We start from the raw sequence: 19,548 nt of genomic DNA, 5'->3' as shown, positions 1-19,548 counted from the left end.
GCCAACGTTTGAGTGAATTAAACACTAGCCTTTTGTGTTTAATCTCAAACATCACAATAATGTAATCCTTAGACTTTCTAAGTCTAGGCATTGACCTAGGATTTAGTCATATCTTTATTAAGTTATATTATTGTTTTAGATATTTAACAAGTAATATGCCACATAGAATTAGAGGAGGACGAGGACGAGGAAAAGGTCCAAGTAGAGGAGGACCATCTGGACAGATACCCTCCTAATCCCACAGCCCGGACCACCAACAATAGTCAAGCGAGTCACATTCATCTCAATCTCCGAGACACTTTTTTTCTCACCATTCATCTTGTTCTCACCATTCTCTCCACTCACATAAATCCCACCATTACCACTCACATTCTTTCCATGGATCATTTGATCCAAACCAATTAATTAACACCCCACCTGCTAGCCAAAACCAGCTAAGCTAGCAGAACCAGCCGGATAACGATTCTGATCTGGAGATGCCACCGTCTGGGTCTCATACCCAATTGAACTCTCTAGTGACACTTCATCTTATGCAGGATCACCATACTAGGGTCCTGATGAATGGGAACAGTACTTTAACCAGTTCACTTTTGTTTATACGCCTCCCTATCAACCTCCAACTCTGCCGCCACCGCCTCCACTAGAGGACGATTCGATGGAGCCTGCGAAGTAACCGCAACCTCCACCACAACTGAGGAAACCCCGTGGTGAGAGCATACTGATATGTGTAAAATGCAACATATAAATTACATTAAACAAGGCATAAAACTAACCCTTTTTTTAGTACTAATGTTGGAAAAAGTGTGCTTTTGTCTTCCTTTTGTATTTTCAGGACCAAAAGAGCTTAAATGAACAAACTGAACAAATATGCAGCAAAAACTAACATAAATACAAGAAAAGGAATAAACGTAGCATGCTCGACCCCTCGACAGCATCTTCCCAAACAAAAACAAAGAAACAGAAGGTTGACCACGGCCATGTGCCCAGCGGACACGGGGGCGTGGCCAGAAGCCTGCAGAAAAGACAAAGCTCTAGAAGCTTCTATTCCCAAGACGGGGGCGTGCCCAGCTCAACACGGGCCGTGGTCAATGCTAAGATTTGCAGAATCTTGCAAATCTTGATATTACAGATATGCTTCTACACAAGGGGCTGTGCCCAGTCAACACAGGGGCGTGTGGAGCTAATGCAGACAAATTGTAATTAATGAAGAAAGAGAAAGAGGATGGATATGGGGTCGTGCCCAATGGACACGGGACCGTGTCCGGGCTTCTGTGCAGACTATAAATAGGGGTGCTTGGTTCACTTCAAAGGCATCCCTTGGCAAACCACCTCTCTCCCACTTCACCCACACTCCACCACCGCTACAACACCCACATCTACCACCATCATCCATCATCCACCCTAGAGTGTGTGTAGTAGTCTCGGGATCCAAGATTGATAGTAAGAGTTCTTGACAGTCAAACGCCATGGTTGCCTAAGTCTCTTACATCACTTGGTGAAGACAATCATTTAATGTAATACTTTTGATTTTTAATCTTTTCGCACTTTTTATTTGGTTTTGTATTAATGACCTTAATAACTAGTTTCTTATGTTGAAGGTGAAACTTCCTTATCATTTGTCCAGTGTCTTGGCGTTATTTTACTGTCTATATAAAATAAAAGATTTTCACCATTCATATCTCTACGGTCTATATAGAGATATGTTGGCTACCTGGTCGGGGGTTAAGGGAATGGTTTGGTAAGGTTCTTGCCTTGTTCAGTGTATAGATCCTGCAAGGACCTGGGTCAAGCTTACTAGGACCTCCTTCAATACCCATATAACAACCCTAAACGTAAAGCGACACCCTCATAAATTTTTCGACATCCTAATATATCTTAAAATATCCCAATATGTCCCTAGAAACACCTCGTATGTGAAAACCGAGCCCAAAATACAATATAACATATAAAATAAATTAAAAACACTAAAAATTAAGTTGAGGCGGGCCGCATAGACCCACCCCAACCATTTACGCGGGCCGTATTAAGGTGTAAACCGGATTCCTTTAATTTCTTTAGTTTAGGCGGGCCGCATGAGAGTTCTCGTTAGTTGATGCGGGCCGCGAGAGACCTAGAATGTGGCAAAGCCCGGTGCGGCCACGTGGCCCAACACTCGGCAACCCTACCTGATGACCCAGCTAAGCTATGCATTGACCCAGCGTTGACGTGGGCCGAGTAAGCCTTAGCTTACTTTTACGCGGGCCACGAGAAAACCCAGATCAGGCCCTATAAAAGGTAGCCTCGGGCTTTCACTTTCCGATCGTCCAAAACTTTCTTTCTCTCTTAATTTCTACGTAGTATACACTATACCCGGTCATTATACCCCCCCAAATAGCGAGGTTCTGCTCAGTTGTAAGTATTATAACCCCTGGATACGTATTAGATACTCTGCCCGATTGATCTAGGGTTCCGTAACGGCTGTCGTGGTTCTGCCCGACGTAGTCGTTGGAATGCCGTCTCAGGGAGGGTATTACTAATGTTAAAATGGGTTATTATACTAACACACGTGCATTTGTGTAAATTATAGATATTCATCAGGAAACCCTAAAGAGTAATCTAAGACAGCAATGTGAGTTGATCCACTTTTTGTTACTGTTTTTACAAAACCTCATTTAATTAATACATACAAAGCAGTTATTGAGTATTTGTAAAGAATACAATTATAGTGGGTATGTTGGGGTTTTGTATACAAAATTGGTTACTGGCGTGGTAACATCCCATAAGTTGAGTATGACCGTACCACTGATGTTAATTGTGATGTCTTGGAAACAAATGTAATTGCGGATGTGCCCTCAATACTACAAATTGGTTTTATTTAAACTTGATTAAACTGGGATTCACTCACCAGTATTTCCCACTGATAAAATGTTTTTAAAACGCGTTTCAGGTAACAAAATGTGAAAGCTAATTAGAAGCCAGCTGGACAACACTGAAGGCTTGGAAAAGTGACAATAAAGTTACCTAAGAATAAAATAGATGTTTTTATTAAATAAAACAGGATTTATTCCTATGAAATGTATGTACTGAAAACTTGGGTCTTACCCATGTGTTTAATATTATAAAATATGGTGGTTTACTCTGATAACATATTTCCTAACTACGGTCCTGATGAAAATTTCCGCTGCCAAATTGGATAAATAAACGTGATACCACCAAAACTGGCTCACGACCGCCCTTTCCCGGGGACTAGGGATCGGGGGCTGTGACAACCCACTAGTATTGGATGGCTGGGGTGCGAATAGCTTGATCCCCTCATATGTAAACTACTATTAATACATTAACCCGGCTACTTGGGAATGTATCCCTGCTGACTCAAACCACTTAGCCGAGGGTAACGTCACCTTCAAAAGAGGGGCCTACCACATTACGCATTAATAATTTAATTAATTATCTTTCAATATTCCGACCCTTTAGGGTTGTATCCTTGCTGACTCAAACTACTGGGTTGAGGGTAACGTCACCTTCAAAAGAGGGGCCTACTACTATAACTAAGACAATCTCTTAAAAAGTGCAAAAGTGCGGAAATCATCAAAGGTTACATTAAAGGTGAGTCAGATCCAAGTGATTCATCTTGTCTATCTATTTTTATTTTTATTTTTATTTTTTCAGCATTTTTAGTGTTTATTTTCATGTTTAAAACCTTTTCTAACTTTTTGATTTGATTAGACGTTGAGTTTAAGCCGGTACTAAAAGCTCTTATGTCCTTGGACGACCTTGGTGTCTTACCAACTCTATACTACGCTCACAATGGGTGCACTTGCCTAAAGTGTTAAAAAATACGTGAAAATCACCACCATGACCGGACTGCAACCCTAACAACCATGAAACAAACACCTTCCTCCTTCCCACCTCAACTGTGACCAATCATTATCACCAAAACCAACGTTCGTCTCCACACCACTCCCCCACTCACCTATCACTACCACTTTCCCTATCGAAAATCACCACCATGATCGGACTGCAACACTAAACCTTGCACTTCACTTACCACTTGTAAAATTTAATAATATTTTATTCAACAAAACAATTTAAACCGGTTCTATACACCGGTATAAAAGATATCATACAAGTTATAGAGTGTTAAGGACCACTGGTTGATGAATCGCTATTTTGATATAATGGTAGGCTACTTAGTCTTGTTAGTCCTTTATTAAAATGATGATGAAACCGGTCGTTGAATAATCTCAATTATTTTTCGTTCGCCGCCAACAGTACCAACTTTAAAAATAACCACTGACAGTCCCAACTATTAATATATTGGCCTCCAATAGACCCTGACTAACAGAACCCTAACGTCGTTAGTGTCACACCCCTAATTTCCACGTGTCACCGGTGGGCCCGGTGGGGGAGTATCGTGACGTAGTTGATATCGTCATAGTCAAACAACACAAATTAATATGCACAGCGGAAGCAATAAAATAGATTTATTTCAACCAAACATAATGTAATATCCAAGTATCACATTGTAGCTGAAATAGATCCACAGGTGGATCGAAATAAAAAGGAGAAAATTGTTCAACAGATAATGGCATCCAAGTTTGCGAGACTCTAACGATGCTAAGGAGCAGCCAGCCTATTTCGTGTAGAACCTGCACTTAACCTTTTTGGGGAAAATACGTCAGTTTACACTGGTAAATACAATTTAACTGACTCATTTTGAAAACATTTTAAAAATTGATTTGAATGCACATGGCACAAAACTTTTTATAACTTGGGGATAATTAATCAAATCTAATCTTGTAAAAGAATTAAATGTTCATTATGCGTTCCGTCGCCCGGTTCGTGCCGGGTTTAAGGTTAATTGACACACCACATAGTATAAATCCGCGGCGGGAAGCCAACAGTTATACCTTAATAAATATGGACACATTGTCGGGTGTACGCCTACACCCGCGTGTCAAGGTCGTGGCCATTTCGTAAAATGATGCCAAGGATATCCGGGACATGGTCATTAAACTCCCAAAGGCGTAAAACAAACAATACCAATTTTCAAACGGGTCACATTGATAATACCCAACTACTAATGAGTTAGGGTCAATTGCCCGACCAATCGGTATTTTATATACCGTACCCCAAGCCCGTATAAGGGAAAATAAGTTAAAAGTATTTACCTGAGCAAGTATAAACCACAATAAGCAAATGCAAGTGTCTTTTACTGGGTCTCCTATTCTGGAACGAAGGTTTATAATAACCTATTAGAATCCTAATGGGTCTTTAATATAGCCTAAGCTTAGACCAGTTAGTTTCGAAGGGCAATTATGGTTTAATCGCATGGAAGGCGAAAACCGGAAAGGAATGTGATTTAGACCCAACAAGTTTGGAGACTTGTATAATATGGGTAAACTAAATACATTCTGGATTTTGAGGCAAAGATGATACGGTTTGACCCGTTTCGGCTAATATGCGTAAGCTAGTTACATAAGCCGATCCGAACCCGAAAGTGCGTAACGGGTAACCATATAAATCATATATAAGTTTCCTGAGATTATATGCACCAAATATGTTGTGATATCAGCAAGATATGTCCTATTATGCCCCAAATGATTTTAAACTCAAATTACGCCTCAAAAGGGCATTTTGGTCATTTAAAAGGGTATAAAAGAGTTAAACTAGCAATCTGAGTTATATATCTGAGTAAATCAGTAATTATACTTAGTTTATCATGTTATAACAGTAGAGTATCATATATATGTGAATTTTATTAATTATGGCCATCTAATGCATCGAAAGGGCATTTTGGTAAATTCACATAAGCCTAAAAGGTCAAAACTGGAAATCTGAGTTTCAAACTTTAGTTTACTGTTATAATATAAGGTTTTACTAAATATATCAGTAGGTATTGACTCTTATATATATAAACTAGTTTTGACATATACTATGTCGTAAAAATGCATAAAAAGGCGATTTGGAGCAAATTCCGGGTTTTAAAAGAAAAGCTGATATTTTATAATTCCAGAAGGCTCAAAATAATATATTTAACATAACAAATCAGTAGAAAAAGGTTTGAGATCAAAAGGTTTTATAAAACTCATTTTATAGCCCAAAAGGGCAAAACCGGCATTAGCCGCATTAAGCTTAAAATTCTAAGTTATGCTCAGCCTAAAAATAAATAAAAATCTTTAAAATTCCCAAAATATTATTATATATCAGTGGGTATAAAGTTTTGATATAAAAATAGGGTTTAGATAGGCTATATGCTAATTATGCTAATTGATTACTAAGAAAACTTCTAATTACGCTAACGAGCATAACTCTTAATCTAGACCTCAAACTGATGTCAAATTTTGGTTACAAGTTTATAATTCAGTAACTAATATGTCTACCCTTTTATATTTTCAAAAATCATATTTTATGGACATTTGGGCATAATGGTCAACATATGGGCATTTAACGGAAATTTGCATAATAATTAGACAACTAGTGAACTAAGTCGTATAATCACCGAGGGTTATACTAATATGTTACTAGGTCCAAATGAAGCTCTAAGGCAATCTTAAACTTGACTAAAACGGGTCAGAATTGAAAGTCAAAGCGAAAGTCAAACTATGCGACTTTCGGTTCCAAACCGGGTCTAAACAGAAAATTGTCGAGTTGAACATGTTGGGACATGTTCTTACATTATTTACCAAGTTATTTTAATGATCAAACAGGTTGCATGCATCCTACATTGCTAATTATGAGTTAATTCAGATTTAAGCATTCTGTTGACCTTTTAAAGTATACTTTGACTCGACAATTAACATGGTTAGAGTGGGAATCTGGAAACACCCTTTTAAGGGTTTGTTACCCACATAATTACCTACTTATAGGTATTTTTAATTCGAGATTTGACTGAGTAATTATGGACTAATCTCTAAGTCAAACCTTAATTACGATGGTTTGAAATTTTGCTAATTAACTAAGCTAAAATGGATTAAGGGAGGTTAAGGACACTTACAAGAGTCCTAAGATGGATTAGGGACCTAATGAGAACTTGTTTGCTGTCCAGAGAAGCTCCAAAGAGTGCCTTGAGTGTAATGTGAATGAGCAAGGAAAAATGGTCACAACTTAAGTCCTTTTATAATGAACAAAGGAGCTCAAGATAATGCCAAGGTAGTCTAGGATAGTTACAAGATCATCCCAGATGTCCCTACGTGGCTAAATACTGCCTAGCAAGTCCCTAGTTTTGAAAACCATCCATTTAAGTCGGTGTAACAGGCTGAACAGGCAGCTGTCCAAAACCTGCTGCCAGCGACAGCCTTACGGATCGTAAGCCTAAGCTCTTGCGGTCCGTATGCTCCTCTTGCGGACCGTAAGCTTGAACTGCTACCGTCCGTAGCCGACCCTTGCTGAAATCGCCCAGGTATGCCTCTTACGGACCGTAAGCCTAGGGCCTTACGGTCCATAACCGTTGACCAGAACCAAAAAAAAAATTAAAAATTCAAGCCTTGACCATGCAGCATCGTGGAATCCGAACTTTCATGCTTTTACTGCAGTAGGAGGGTCCCTTGCTCAGCCTTTGCATGCATTGCATGCCCTTACACCATTTGGCCTCTTGTGACAAGCTTTAGAATGTGTCGGAAAATAGGGACATGAATTCTTATTGAATTTAGCTTTTCAAAACAAGAATTCCACTTTCAAATGTTTACAACATTATTCTTAGAAATCAGATTTTCCATATAAGATGGAATTTTATTTATTTAAAACAACCAGCTAAGATCAGATGCTTATCGTAGTGATTTAAGGATCTTGGGATTTATGATTCGGGTCGCTCAGAGGTGTTTTAATAACATGTCGCCCTTGGGCCGTTCAGAGGTATCTTTAATAACATGACGCCCTTTTTAAATCCTACCATACATCTTTATTTGACCCGGGTTCCTGACACGTTTGTCTTACATGACACGTGTCTTTATTTTATTGGACAGGAATTTTCGAGGTGTTACATCCTCACCCCCTTAAAAGAAATCTCGACCTCGAGATTTACTGAAATAATTGAGGGTATTTCTCTTTCATTGTGGACTCTAACTCCCACGTATAATCGGGACCTTTGCGGGCATGCCATTTGACCTTGACAATAGGCACGTGCTTCCTTCGAAGCTTCTTTACCTGTCGATCCTCAATCGACACAGGTTTTTCCACAAACTTCAAGCTCTCATCTATATGCACATCTGTGTGTGGTATGACTAGTGATTCATCAGCTAGACATTTCTTCAGATTGCAGATGTGGAACACATTGTGAATACCACTGAGCTCTTCAGGCAAGTTTAACTTATAAGCCACTGACCCAACACATTCGATGATCTCGAATGGTCCTATATACCTCGGGCTTAACTTACCTTTCTTACCAAATCGCATCACCCCCTTCCAAGGTGATACTTTGAGCAAAACTTTATCACCAACCTCGAACTTGAGGGGTTTTCGTCTTTTATCCGCATAACTCTTCTGCCTATCTCGGGCAGCTTTTTGGCGGTCACGAATCTGGACAATCTTGTCCGTCGTTTCAAAGACTAGATCGGGACCTGAAAATTGAGTGTCTCCCACTTCTGCCCAACAAATGGGTGTTCTCCACTTTCTACCATATAGTGCCTCGAAAGGCGCAGCCTGAATGCTGGTATGATAGCTATTGTTGTAGGAGAACTCGACCAGAGGTAGGTGCTTTTCCCAGCTACCTCCTAAGTCAATCACACATGCACGAAGCATGTCTTCCAAAGTCTGGATGGTACGCTCACTCTGCCCATCCGTCTGAGGATGGTAAGCCGTACTAAAATTTAATTGCATGCCCAGAGACTGTTGGAAACTCTTCCAAAAATGCGAAGTGTATCTAGTATCCCTATCAGAGATAATAGATACTGGTACCCCATGCAGAGATACGATTTTATCAACATACAGTTGGGCCAACATGTCCGAACTGTAAGTTTCCTTAATGGGTAGGAAATGTGCTGACTTAGTCAGTCTATCAACTATGACCCATATAGTATCATTTCCCTTCTGCGTCTTAGGCAACTTGGTGATGAAGTCCATCGTCACCATTTCCCATTTCCATGTGGGAATTTCAGGCTGTTGTAGCAAACCTGATGGCTTCTGTGTAAGGTCTAAAACTTAAAAAGACACTAACGAGCTTCAATCGACAAAATACCAAACGGGTCAAATAATTCATAAATGAAAATTCTGCATTTTACCATAGCATAATTAACTAGGAGATATTAAAATAGCTTACAACCCAACATTTGATACATAACTAACATTGTCTTCGACTACGAGTTCGACCACTAACAACGACCAAGTTTTGTTACTTACAAAAGACCCGTTTTACCAAAAAGTACATTTAACAAAAGTTTTAACCGAAGCTAAATCCTTGCGGAAGCGTGCATCATGAGGGTGTTCGATCCAAGCGACGCCATTTAGCAAGTTGCTTTACCTACATTCAACCAAACCGTTAGTCGTCTTTATTACAAAGAAACAAGGAATTCATACGACATCAATTACAACATGCATCTCAAGTAAACCTTTCTAATCTTCATACCTACATGAATTCGTCCTTGACTTGGTACATTACCCTTCTAACTCGTTCGACCCATATTTATGTTATGCAATCGAAATAACATAGTTTTCTTACAAGTAAACAACTTCAACCATTAATTGATAAAGTACTATAATAGAACATGCCAATAGTCTTGTGTAAGCAAACTTACCTTTACCGTCCTTCGCTTGCGACCCGGATTGACTTGAACTTTCTTCTTTTATTCCTACATTCCGAATTCACATACTTTAATCTCATGTCATATTTGAAATTCGTTCTTAAGATATACATTATCATTCAAGGTTGTCTAGGTCCTAATCAATGTAATAATGCATCAATATGAGATTTATTTCTTTCAAGCATTTTAACAAACACTTGGCGTGCGTACTACTTATCAAGCATAGAGTACAAGTATTATGAGCATAACCTAACCATTTCATATCAACTTCATCAAGAACATCAAATTCTAATAATTTTCTATGCAACTTTCATTCATAAATTGTTTCTAACTAACAACCCGTTGATATGAACACTACCAATTCTAGTCATCATACCAATTAACATAGAACTTTTATAATTCTTCCTATCATCACATTTGCAAGTGGGTTTTATATAAATCTTTAACTAAATCAGAAATTAAACATGATTTGGCCCTCTATAAGGTAATTTCAACATACATTCATAATCAATTTCAAAGAAAGCCTCATACTAAATCAAAACCCATTCATGAAAAATTACCAAATCATGGAATTCGACTTACCATTCGTTTGTCTAGCTTAGATGATCGTTTTTATGTGAACATGCAATGATTTGGACCAAGAATTCTCCTTCAATTTGCTGAATTTGTAGAACTTGAGGGCTGGGGTTTGTTTCCCCTTGGTTCAGTCGACACACACACACACTGAAGTGTGTGTGGTGTGTGTTAGTATTTGTTTTTAAGAAAATCACTTTCCCCATTCCCTTATTTGGTCCCTCAAGTTCCTACAATTTGTCTTTAATTAACTAAACCTTCTCTTTTAGGTTATTCTTTCAAATTACATTCTAACTAGGTTTATATTTTTACTTAACTATATAATGTACATGCTTGTAGGTTTTGGGGTGTTACAAGTCCACCCCCCTTAAAAGAGGTTTCGTCCTCGAAACCCGGCTAACGTACCAAATAAAAACGGGTAGAACTTCTTCATCTCATCCTCCGACTCCCAAGTGAGATCCGATCCCTTTCTGTGTTGCCATTGGACTAAGACTTGCTTGATCTCCTTGTTACGAAGCGTCTTTACTTTGGAATCTTTTATAGCTACCGGTCTTTCTATATAATTCATTTTCTCATCGATCTCAATGTCTTCAATTGGTACATGGGCCGTTTCATCCGCTAAGCATTTTCGTAATTGCGACACGTGAAAGGTACTATGAATCCCTTCCAAAGAAGATGGTAGATTTAACCGGTAGGCCACCTTTCCAACTCGAGCTAGAATCTCGAACGGTCCGATGTATCGGGGACCCAACTTTCCTCGCTTACGAAATCGAATTATACCCTTCCACGGAGACACCTTCAAAAATACTCGGTCCCCCACTTGGAACTCGATAGGGCGACTTCTTCTATCCGCATAGGACTTTTGTCGGTCTTGCGCCGCTTTTAACCGAGCCCGTACGACGTCGACCTTTTCGTTGGTTATCGCCACCACATCATTCGGTGCGAGTTCCCTTTGCCCTACTTCTCCCCAACAAACCGGGGTTCTACACCTTCTTCCATACAGCATTTCATACGGCGCCATTTGTATACTACTTTGGTAGCTATTATTATATGAAAATTCTACTAGCGGCAAATGTTCATCCCAATTTCCCCCGAAATCTATCACACATGCTCTCAACATGTCTATGAGAGTTTGAATCGTTCGTTCGGATTGGCCATCCGTTTGCGGGTGGTATGCGGTACTTAGATGCAATTGAGTACCCATTCCTTCATGAAACTTCCGCCAGTAGCGGGAGGTGAATCGCGTATCCCGGTCTGAGACGATAGACACCGGCACACCATGGCGGGAAACGATTTCATTCACATAAACTTCCGCTAACCTTTCCGAGGAATAGGTCTCTCGAATGGGTAGAAAATGGGCACTTTTGGTAAGACGGTCAACAACGACCCATATTGCATCATGCCTTTTCTTGGTTTTCGGGAGTTTGGTCACAAGATCCATAGCCACATTCTCCCATTTCCATACCGGAATTTCTAGGGGTTGTAGTTTCCCGTAAGGTTTTTGATGTTCCGCCTTTACTTGGGAACATGTCAAGCATTTAGATACATACTTAACAATATCACGTTTCATTCCCGGCCACCAATAATTTTCCTTCAAATCGCGATACATTTTAGTGGCTCCCGGATGGACCGAGTAACGGGACTTGTGTGCTTCTTCCAATAATAAGGTCTTTGCTTCACAGTGTCGCGGTATCCAAACTCGCCCAAACCTTGTTCTTAATCCGCTCGCGTTTGCTTCAAGTTCACTTTCAAACCCTTTCGTTCTTTCACCTTTCGGATCGCCTTTATTCAAGGACTCGTCTTGCTCCTTCTGTATCGTTTCAAGAAGGTTTGGTGTAACTATCATTCTCATCGATTTCACTCGAATGGGTGGTGGGTATTCCTTCCGGCTTAACGCATCCGCTACAACATTAGCTTTTCCCGGATGGTAAAGAATGTCGCAGTCGTAATCTTTGATCAACTCTAGCCACCTTCGTTGTCTCATATTGAGATCTTTCTGCTCGAAGAAGTATCTAAGGCTTTTGTGGTCCGAATAAATGGTGCATTTCGTTCCATACAAATAATGCCTCCAGATTTTTAAGGCAAACACTACCGCCGCCAGTTCGAGATCGTGGGTTGGATAGTTAATTTCATGTTGCTTTAGTTGTCTTGAAGCATAGGCAATGACCTTGCCTCGTTGCATCAAGACACAACCCAACCCTTGATGAGATGCGTCTGCATAAACCACTAAGTCTTCTGTTCCTTCTGGCAGCGTTAGAATGGGGGAACTTGACAATTTCTCCTTTAACATTCGAAAAGCTTTCTGCTGATCATCATTCCATTCGAACCTTTCTTCTTTCTTTGTTAGTTTAGTTAAAGGGAGGGCTATTTTGGAGAAGTCTTGGATAAATCTCCGATAATAGCCGGCTAGACCTAAGAAACTTCTTACTTCACCTACATTCTTCGGGGGTACCCATTTCATCACGGCTTCTACCTTAAAGGGATCCACTAAAATCCCTTTTTCGTTAATTACATGTCCCAAAAACTGCACTTCCCTAAGCCAAAACGCACACTTAGAAAACTTAGCATATAATCTTTCCTTTCGAAGCGTTTCGAGTACCTGACGTAAATGACTTGCATGTTCAGACTCGCTACGAGAGTATACTAAAATGTCATCAATAAACACTATGACAAACCGGTCTAACATATTTCGGCATACCCTATTCATTAGATCCATAAAAGCGGCCGGAGCGTTAGTTAACCCGAATGACATTACCAGGAATTCGTAATGTCCGTAGCGAGTTCTGAACGCAGTCTTAGGTACATCCTCTTCCCTTACTCGTACTTGATGGTAGCCCGATCGCAAGTCGATTTTTGAGAACCAACTTGCCCCTTGTAGTTGATCAAAGAGATCATCTATTCTCGGAAGTGGGTATCGGTTCTTTACCGTGAGTTTGTTGAGTTCACGGTAGTCGATGCACATTCTCATCGACCCATCTTTCTTTTTAACAAACAAAACAGGCGCTCCCCACGGGGATACGCTAGGGCGTATGAAACCCTTGTCAAGAAGTTCTTGTAATTGGACCATTAATTCCCGTACTTCCGCGGGTGCCAACCGGTAAGGGGCTTTGGCTACTGGTTTGGCATTTGGTTCTAATTCGATACGAAACTCGACTTCCCGCTCGGGTGGGAGTCCCGGCAATTCATCCGGAAATACATCCGGGTATTCATTCACTATCTTAGTATCTTCAATTTTCAAAGCTCCTAATTTGGTATCGACTACGTAGGCTAAAAATGCTTTACTTCCATTCCTCACGTACTTAACTGCTTCTAGGATAGTGCAAAATTTTGCCCCTACTTCCCTTTCCCCATGAATGGTTACCCGTTTCCCTTTAGGGGATGTCACATGAATAATTTTGTTTTCGCATAAAATTTCCGCGTGATAACGGGATAACCAATCCATACCTACCACTACTTTAAATTCCCCCAAAACCATGGGAATCAAATCAATATCAAAATCTTCATCATCTATAGTGATTTTACAACCCCTACATATTTCATGCAGTAGATAAGTCTTACAATCGGCAATTTCTACCTCGAGTGGTGTACACATTCTTTCTATCGTGAATAAAGGGAAACGTACAAGCTCACTAGAAATGAATGACCTACTAGCTCCGGTATCAAATAATATATAAGTGGGTATAGAGTTTATCATATAGATACCTGAGACCACATTCGGGTGAGCTCTTGCTTCTTCCGCGGAGATTTGAAACATTCTTCCTTTCGCTTTCGCGGTTTCTTCTTTCTTTCCTTCTTTCTTCGGCCCTTGTTTGAGCTTTGGGCAATCGGCTTTCACATGGCCCGATTCATTACAATTGTAGCACACCCTTTTGGGATTCGGGCAGTTGTAGTACGGATGTCCTTCTTGCCCGCAATTGTAACACCCCTTCCTTCCCAATAAGCACTCACCGGAATGGGGTTTTCCACATGTTTTGCATCGTGGGAACCCGCCTTTGGAAGCTTCCTTCTTTCCTTGATCTTGCGTTTTGGGTTTCTTAGATGAGCCTTGAGTTGACCCCTTCTCGGCTTGCCTTTTCTCCCCACGTTCATCTTGTCTCTTTATCTCGATTTCTCTATCCCTTGCTAAATCAATGATCTCGTCCAACGTTTCACATTTTGAAGGAGTTATGAACTCCCGTATTTCAGCTTTGAGCATGCCATGATAACGAATAATCTTCTTCCTTTCTGTTCCAACTATTTCTTCACAAAACTTCAGTTGATCGAGGAAAGTGTTCGTGATTTCGTTAACTGATTCATCCCTTTGTCGCAACCGGAGAAAATCTTCTTGAATTCGATCCACAGCCGATTGTGGACAATGGTACTTGATAAAAGGCTGTTTGAATTCTGGCCAAGTCAAGGTTTGAACTCGATTTTCTCCAATCTCCTTACTATACGAGTCCCACCAATCTTTAGCCCTTCGCATGAGTTGCCCCGTGGCAAACATGACTTGGTCTTCCTTGTCACAATGACTCCGAATGAATACCCCTTCCATGTTAGCTATCCATCTTTGGCATTCTATGGGGTCGATTTCCCCGTCAAAGGTCGTAGGCTTACATGCCATAAAATCCTTGTAGGTGCACCGTCTTGCCTCTTTCTTGCCTTGAATTCCAGCTATCATTTCCTTCAATTCATCCACCTTGCCCGTGACATTATATTTTCTACCGTACTAAGTACTTGGCCCTCCACCTCTTGTGCTAGCTTGGAAACATTTGCATCAATTACCCTCGTTACTTCATCCGAGATCATCTTGTTTAACTCGTTCCGAGTTATACGTTCCGTGTTATCCGTGTTTCCTCCACTTGCCATCTACAATTTAAACATTCATATTAATCATTGTCACTTTCATCCTTCTCATCTTTCTATATATATACATCACTTGTTTTCAATAGTTCGATTTCACAAATCGTGAACCATCCAATCCTTCTTTACAAACATTCTTAAGGTGTCACTTACTTTATTCATTCGCATGTCAGGACTCCTCAACCTTTCGCACGTTCATTATTAAAGCATACTAGCTATCATGAATTTCTTAGTTTCATAGTTGATTCGGGGTATTCTTTACGTTAAACGAACGTCATAATCGAATTAAGGGCCTTAACAAGAATGACAACAAATTCAGCAAAACATTTAGGGGGGACCCGTCGCCGACGGCATTGAGTGCGTCGCCGACGGGCTCGGGATAACCCCGTCGCCACCTTTTGCCCGTAGGCAGGTGGTTAAGCCGTCGGGTTGGAGGGAGCCGTCGCCGACGGCATATAGCCCGTCGCCGACGGGCTTCCTGGTATGCAAACGCTGAATTACTAAAATTTTTCATTTCAAGCTCCTTTTTCAACCCGAAACGGCCCTGGGCAGTCCCGAAACTTTCCATAACGCACCTCAACATCCCCAACCATGTTACACTAGTAACTAAACCGTAACCCATTCCCATTTCTATCTACAAACATAAAATCCTTAATTTACTTACTTGCGCGGCGCTTTGGAACGAACACACTTTCACAAGAGCTTTCGGTTTGAGTTCGAGCACCATCACCTACTCGAATCCCTCAAACCTAGGCTCTGATACCAACTTGTAAGGTCTAAAACTTAAAAAGACACTAACGAGCTTCAATCGACAAAATACCAAACGGGTCAAATAATTCATAAATGAAAATTCTGCATTTTACCATAGCATAATTAACTAGGAGATATTAAAATAGCTTACAACCCAACATTTGATACATAACTAACATTGTCTTCGACTACGAGTTCGACCACTAACAACGACCAAGTTTTGTTACTTACAAAAGACCCGTTTTACCAAAAAGTACATTTAACAAAAGTTTTAACCGAAGCTAAATCCTTGCGGAAGCGTGCATCATGAGGGTGTTCGATCCAAGCGACGCCATTTAGCAAGTTGCTTTACCTACATTCAACCAAACCGTTAGTCGTCTTTATTACAAAGAAACAAGGAATTCATACGACATCAATTACAACATGCATCTCAAGTAAACCTTTCTAATCTTCATACCTACATGAATTCGTCCTTGACTTGGTACATTACCCTTCTAACTCGTTCGACCCATATTTATGTTATGCAATCGAAATAACATAGCTTTCTTACAAGTAAACAACTTCAACCACTAATTGATAAAGTACTATAATAGAACATGCCAATAGTCTTGTGTAAGCAAACTTACCTTTACCGTCCTTCGCTTGCGACCCGGATTGACTTGAACTTTCTTCTTTTATTCCTACATTCCGAATTCACATACTTTAATCTCATGTCATATTTGAAATTCGTTCTTAAGATATACATTATCATTCAAGGTTGTCTAGGTCCTAATCAATGTAATAATGCATCAATATGAGATTTATTTCTTTCAAGCATTTTAACAAACACTTGGCGTGCGTACTACTTATCAAGCATAGAGTACAAGTATTATGAGCATAACCTAACCATTTCATATCAACTTCATCAAGAACATCAAATTCTAATAATTTTCTATGCAACTTTCATTCATAAATTGTTTCTAACTAACAACCCGTTGATATGAACACTACCAATTCTAGTCATCATACCAATTAACATAGAACTTTTATAATTCTTCCTATCATCACATTTGCAAGTGGGTTTTATATAAATCTTTAACTAAATCAGAAATTAAACATGATTTGGCCCTCTATAAGGTAATTTCAACATACATTCATAATCAATTTCAAAGAAAGCCTCATACTAAATCAAAACCCATTCATGAAAAATTACCAAATCATGGAATTCGACTTACAATTCGTTTGTCTAGCTTAGATGATCGTTTTTATGTGAACATGCAATGATTTGGACCAAGAATTCTCCTTCAATTTGCTGAATTTGTAGAACTTGAGGGCTGGGGTTTGTTTCCCCTTGGTTCAGTCGACACACACACACACTGAAGTGTGTGTGGTGTGTGTTAGTATTTGTTTTTAAGAAAATCACTTTCCCCATTCCCTTATTCGGTCCCTCAAGTTCCTACAATTTGTCTTTAATTAACTAAACCTTCTCTTTTAGGTTATTCTTTCAAATTACATTCTAACTAGGTTTATATTTTTACTTAACTATATAATGTACATGCTTGTAGGTTTTGGGGTGTTACATTCTGGTGCTCAGCCTTAACTTGAGCACATGTCAGACATTTATCTACATGGGTGGCTGTAGACTTTTTCACGCCTATCCACCAATAACTTGCCTTCACATCCTAGTACATCTTATCCGCCCCAGGATAAACGGAATATCTGGAATTGTGGGCTTCCTGAAGGATGACGTCTCGAAGTCCTCCATAAACAGGAACCCATATTCTTCCATTTAATCTCAGGATTCCGTCCTTGCCATAGGATAACTATTCTTCAGTTACTCCCAACTTTTCATTAGGATAGTTAGCTTCTGACACAGCTTCCTTCTGTGCAGCTAACAACCTTTCATTCAGACTGTTCTTGATTTCAATGCTCTTGGCATTGATTCTTATTGGTTTCACTCTTTCTTTTCTGCTCAAGGCGTCTGCGACTACATTGGCCTTGCCTGGATGGTATCTTATTTCACAATCATAATCATTCAGAGTTTTCATCCAACGTCGCTGCCTCATGTTCAAATCCTTCTGATTGAACAGATGCTGAAGGCTCTTGTCATGGGAATAGATCACACACTTGGTTCCATATAGGTAGTGCCTCCATAGTTTTAGTGCAAATACAACGGCACCCAACTCCAAATCATGAGTGGTGTAATTCTTTTCATGCACTTTTAACTGTCGTGAAGCGTAGGCAATGACCTTGCCTTTTTGCATTAACACACAACCCATTCCGGTGTGTGATGCATCACAATAAACTACGAATTCATCAGTTTCTTCAGGTAACGTCAACACAGGTGCGTTACTCAACTTTTGCTTCAAAACATCGAATGATTCTTGCTGCTTAGGCCCCCAATTGAACTTGCTGTTCTTGCGAGTCAGCAAAGTCAGGGGTGCTGCAATTCTTGAGAAATTCTCGATGAAGCGCCTGTAGTATCCTGCTAAACCTAGGAAACTGCGAATCTCCGTAGGCGTCTTTGGCTCCTGCCAATTCATGAGAGCTTCAACCTTAGCGGGATCTACTTGGATACCATGCTCACTGACTACATGTCCAAGGAATTGGACTTCTCGTAGCCAAAATTCACATTTAGAAAATTTTGCATAGAGCTTTTCTTGATGAAGCAATTTAAGAATACATCGAAGATGCTTCTCATGGTCAGCTTGACTTTTTGAGTAGATGAGAATGTCATCGATGAAGACAATGAAAATTTATCTAAATAAGGCTTACAGACGCGATTCATGAGATCCATGAACGCGGCAGGTGCATTAGTGAGCCCAAAAGGCATCACTAGGAACTCGTAGTGACCATAACGAGTCCTAAATGCAGTCTTGTGAACATCTTCGTCCTTAACTTTCAATTGATGATAGCCTGACCTTAAATCTATCTTAGAAAAGTAGCTTGCTCCTTGCAATTAATCGAACAGATCGTCGATCCTGGGCAAAGGATAACTATTCTTGATAGTTACCTTGTTAAGCTCTCGGTAATCGATACATAAACACATCGACCCATCTTTCTTTTTGACAAATAAGATCGGTGCTCCCCAGCTAGGTCTAATGAAACCTTTGGCTAGCAAATCATCTAGCTGCTTTCTCAATTCCTTCATTTCTGTCGGCGCCAATCTATACGGTGCTCTTGCAATAAGAGCTGCTCCTGGAATGATGTCGATTCTGAACTCCACTTGTCTATCTGGTGGCAAACCAGGTAGTTCTTCAGGGAAAACTTCAGGGTACTCAGAAATAACAGGGATGTCTTCAATCTTGGGCTTTTGCTCATCAATGGTCACCTGTGCCATATAAATGACACAACCATTCTTCAAACATTTGGATGCCTTTAGCATAGCCACTTGCTCAGGCAATCCATGATGTGTGTCACCCTGAATGGTAAGTGGTTCTCCAGACGGAGTCTTGATCACCACTTGCTTCTTGTTGCACACAATCTGGGCTTGGTTATGCGATAACCAATTCATACCCAACACTATATCGAAACCAACTAGCTTAAAGGGTAACAGGGATAAAGGAAAAGAGTGGTTCCTAATGGATATGACACATCCATCTAACACGGTCGAGACTGTTTCCATAGTCCCATCGGCTAATTCTACCTCATAATTCACACATAAGGCTTTAACAGGCAATTTTAACAACTC

At 40.1% G+C, this 19,548-nt stretch overlaps 1 protein-coding gene and 1 long non-coding RNA gene across 2 annotated transcripts; both read right to left on the bottom strand.

Moving 5' to 3' along the window:
* Nucleotides 1–9,174: 9,174 nt before the first annotated feature.
* Nucleotides 9,175–15,756, bottom strand: LOC110875519. The gene is made up of 6 exons (XM_022123714.2): nucleotides 15,704–15,756; nucleotides 15,513–15,606; nucleotides 15,051–15,134; nucleotides 13,992–14,949; nucleotides 9,711–9,764; nucleotides 9,175–9,436 (listed from the first exon to the last, which is right to left on the bottom strand). Exons 1-6 carry the CDS (start codon nucleotides 15,754–15,756, stop codon nucleotides 9,420–9,422), a joined length of 1,260 nt encoding a protein of 419 aa, XP_021979406.1. The 3' UTR covers nucleotides 9,175–9,419.
* A 212-nt stretch (nucleotides 15,757–15,968) lies between these two features.
* Nucleotides 15,969–16,694, bottom strand: LOC110874227. The gene is made up of 2 exons (XR_002555755.2): nucleotides 16,505–16,694; nucleotides 15,969–16,230 (listed from the first exon to the last, which is right to left on the bottom strand). It is a non-coding gene; the product is annotated as an uncharacterized LOC110874227 (long non-coding RNA).
* Nucleotides 16,695–19,548: the final 2,854 nt, after the last annotated feature.

This window comes from Helianthus annuus, chromosome 9, assembly GCF_002127325.2.
Source record: "Helianthus annuus cultivar XRQ/B chromosome 9, HanXRQr2.0-SUNRISE, whole genome shotgun sequence".
Taxonomy (NCBI): Eukaryota; Viridiplantae; Streptophyta; class Magnoliopsida; order Asterales; family Asteraceae; genus Helianthus; species Helianthus annuus.
This window is presented reverse-complemented; position numbering and strand designations above follow the sequence as displayed.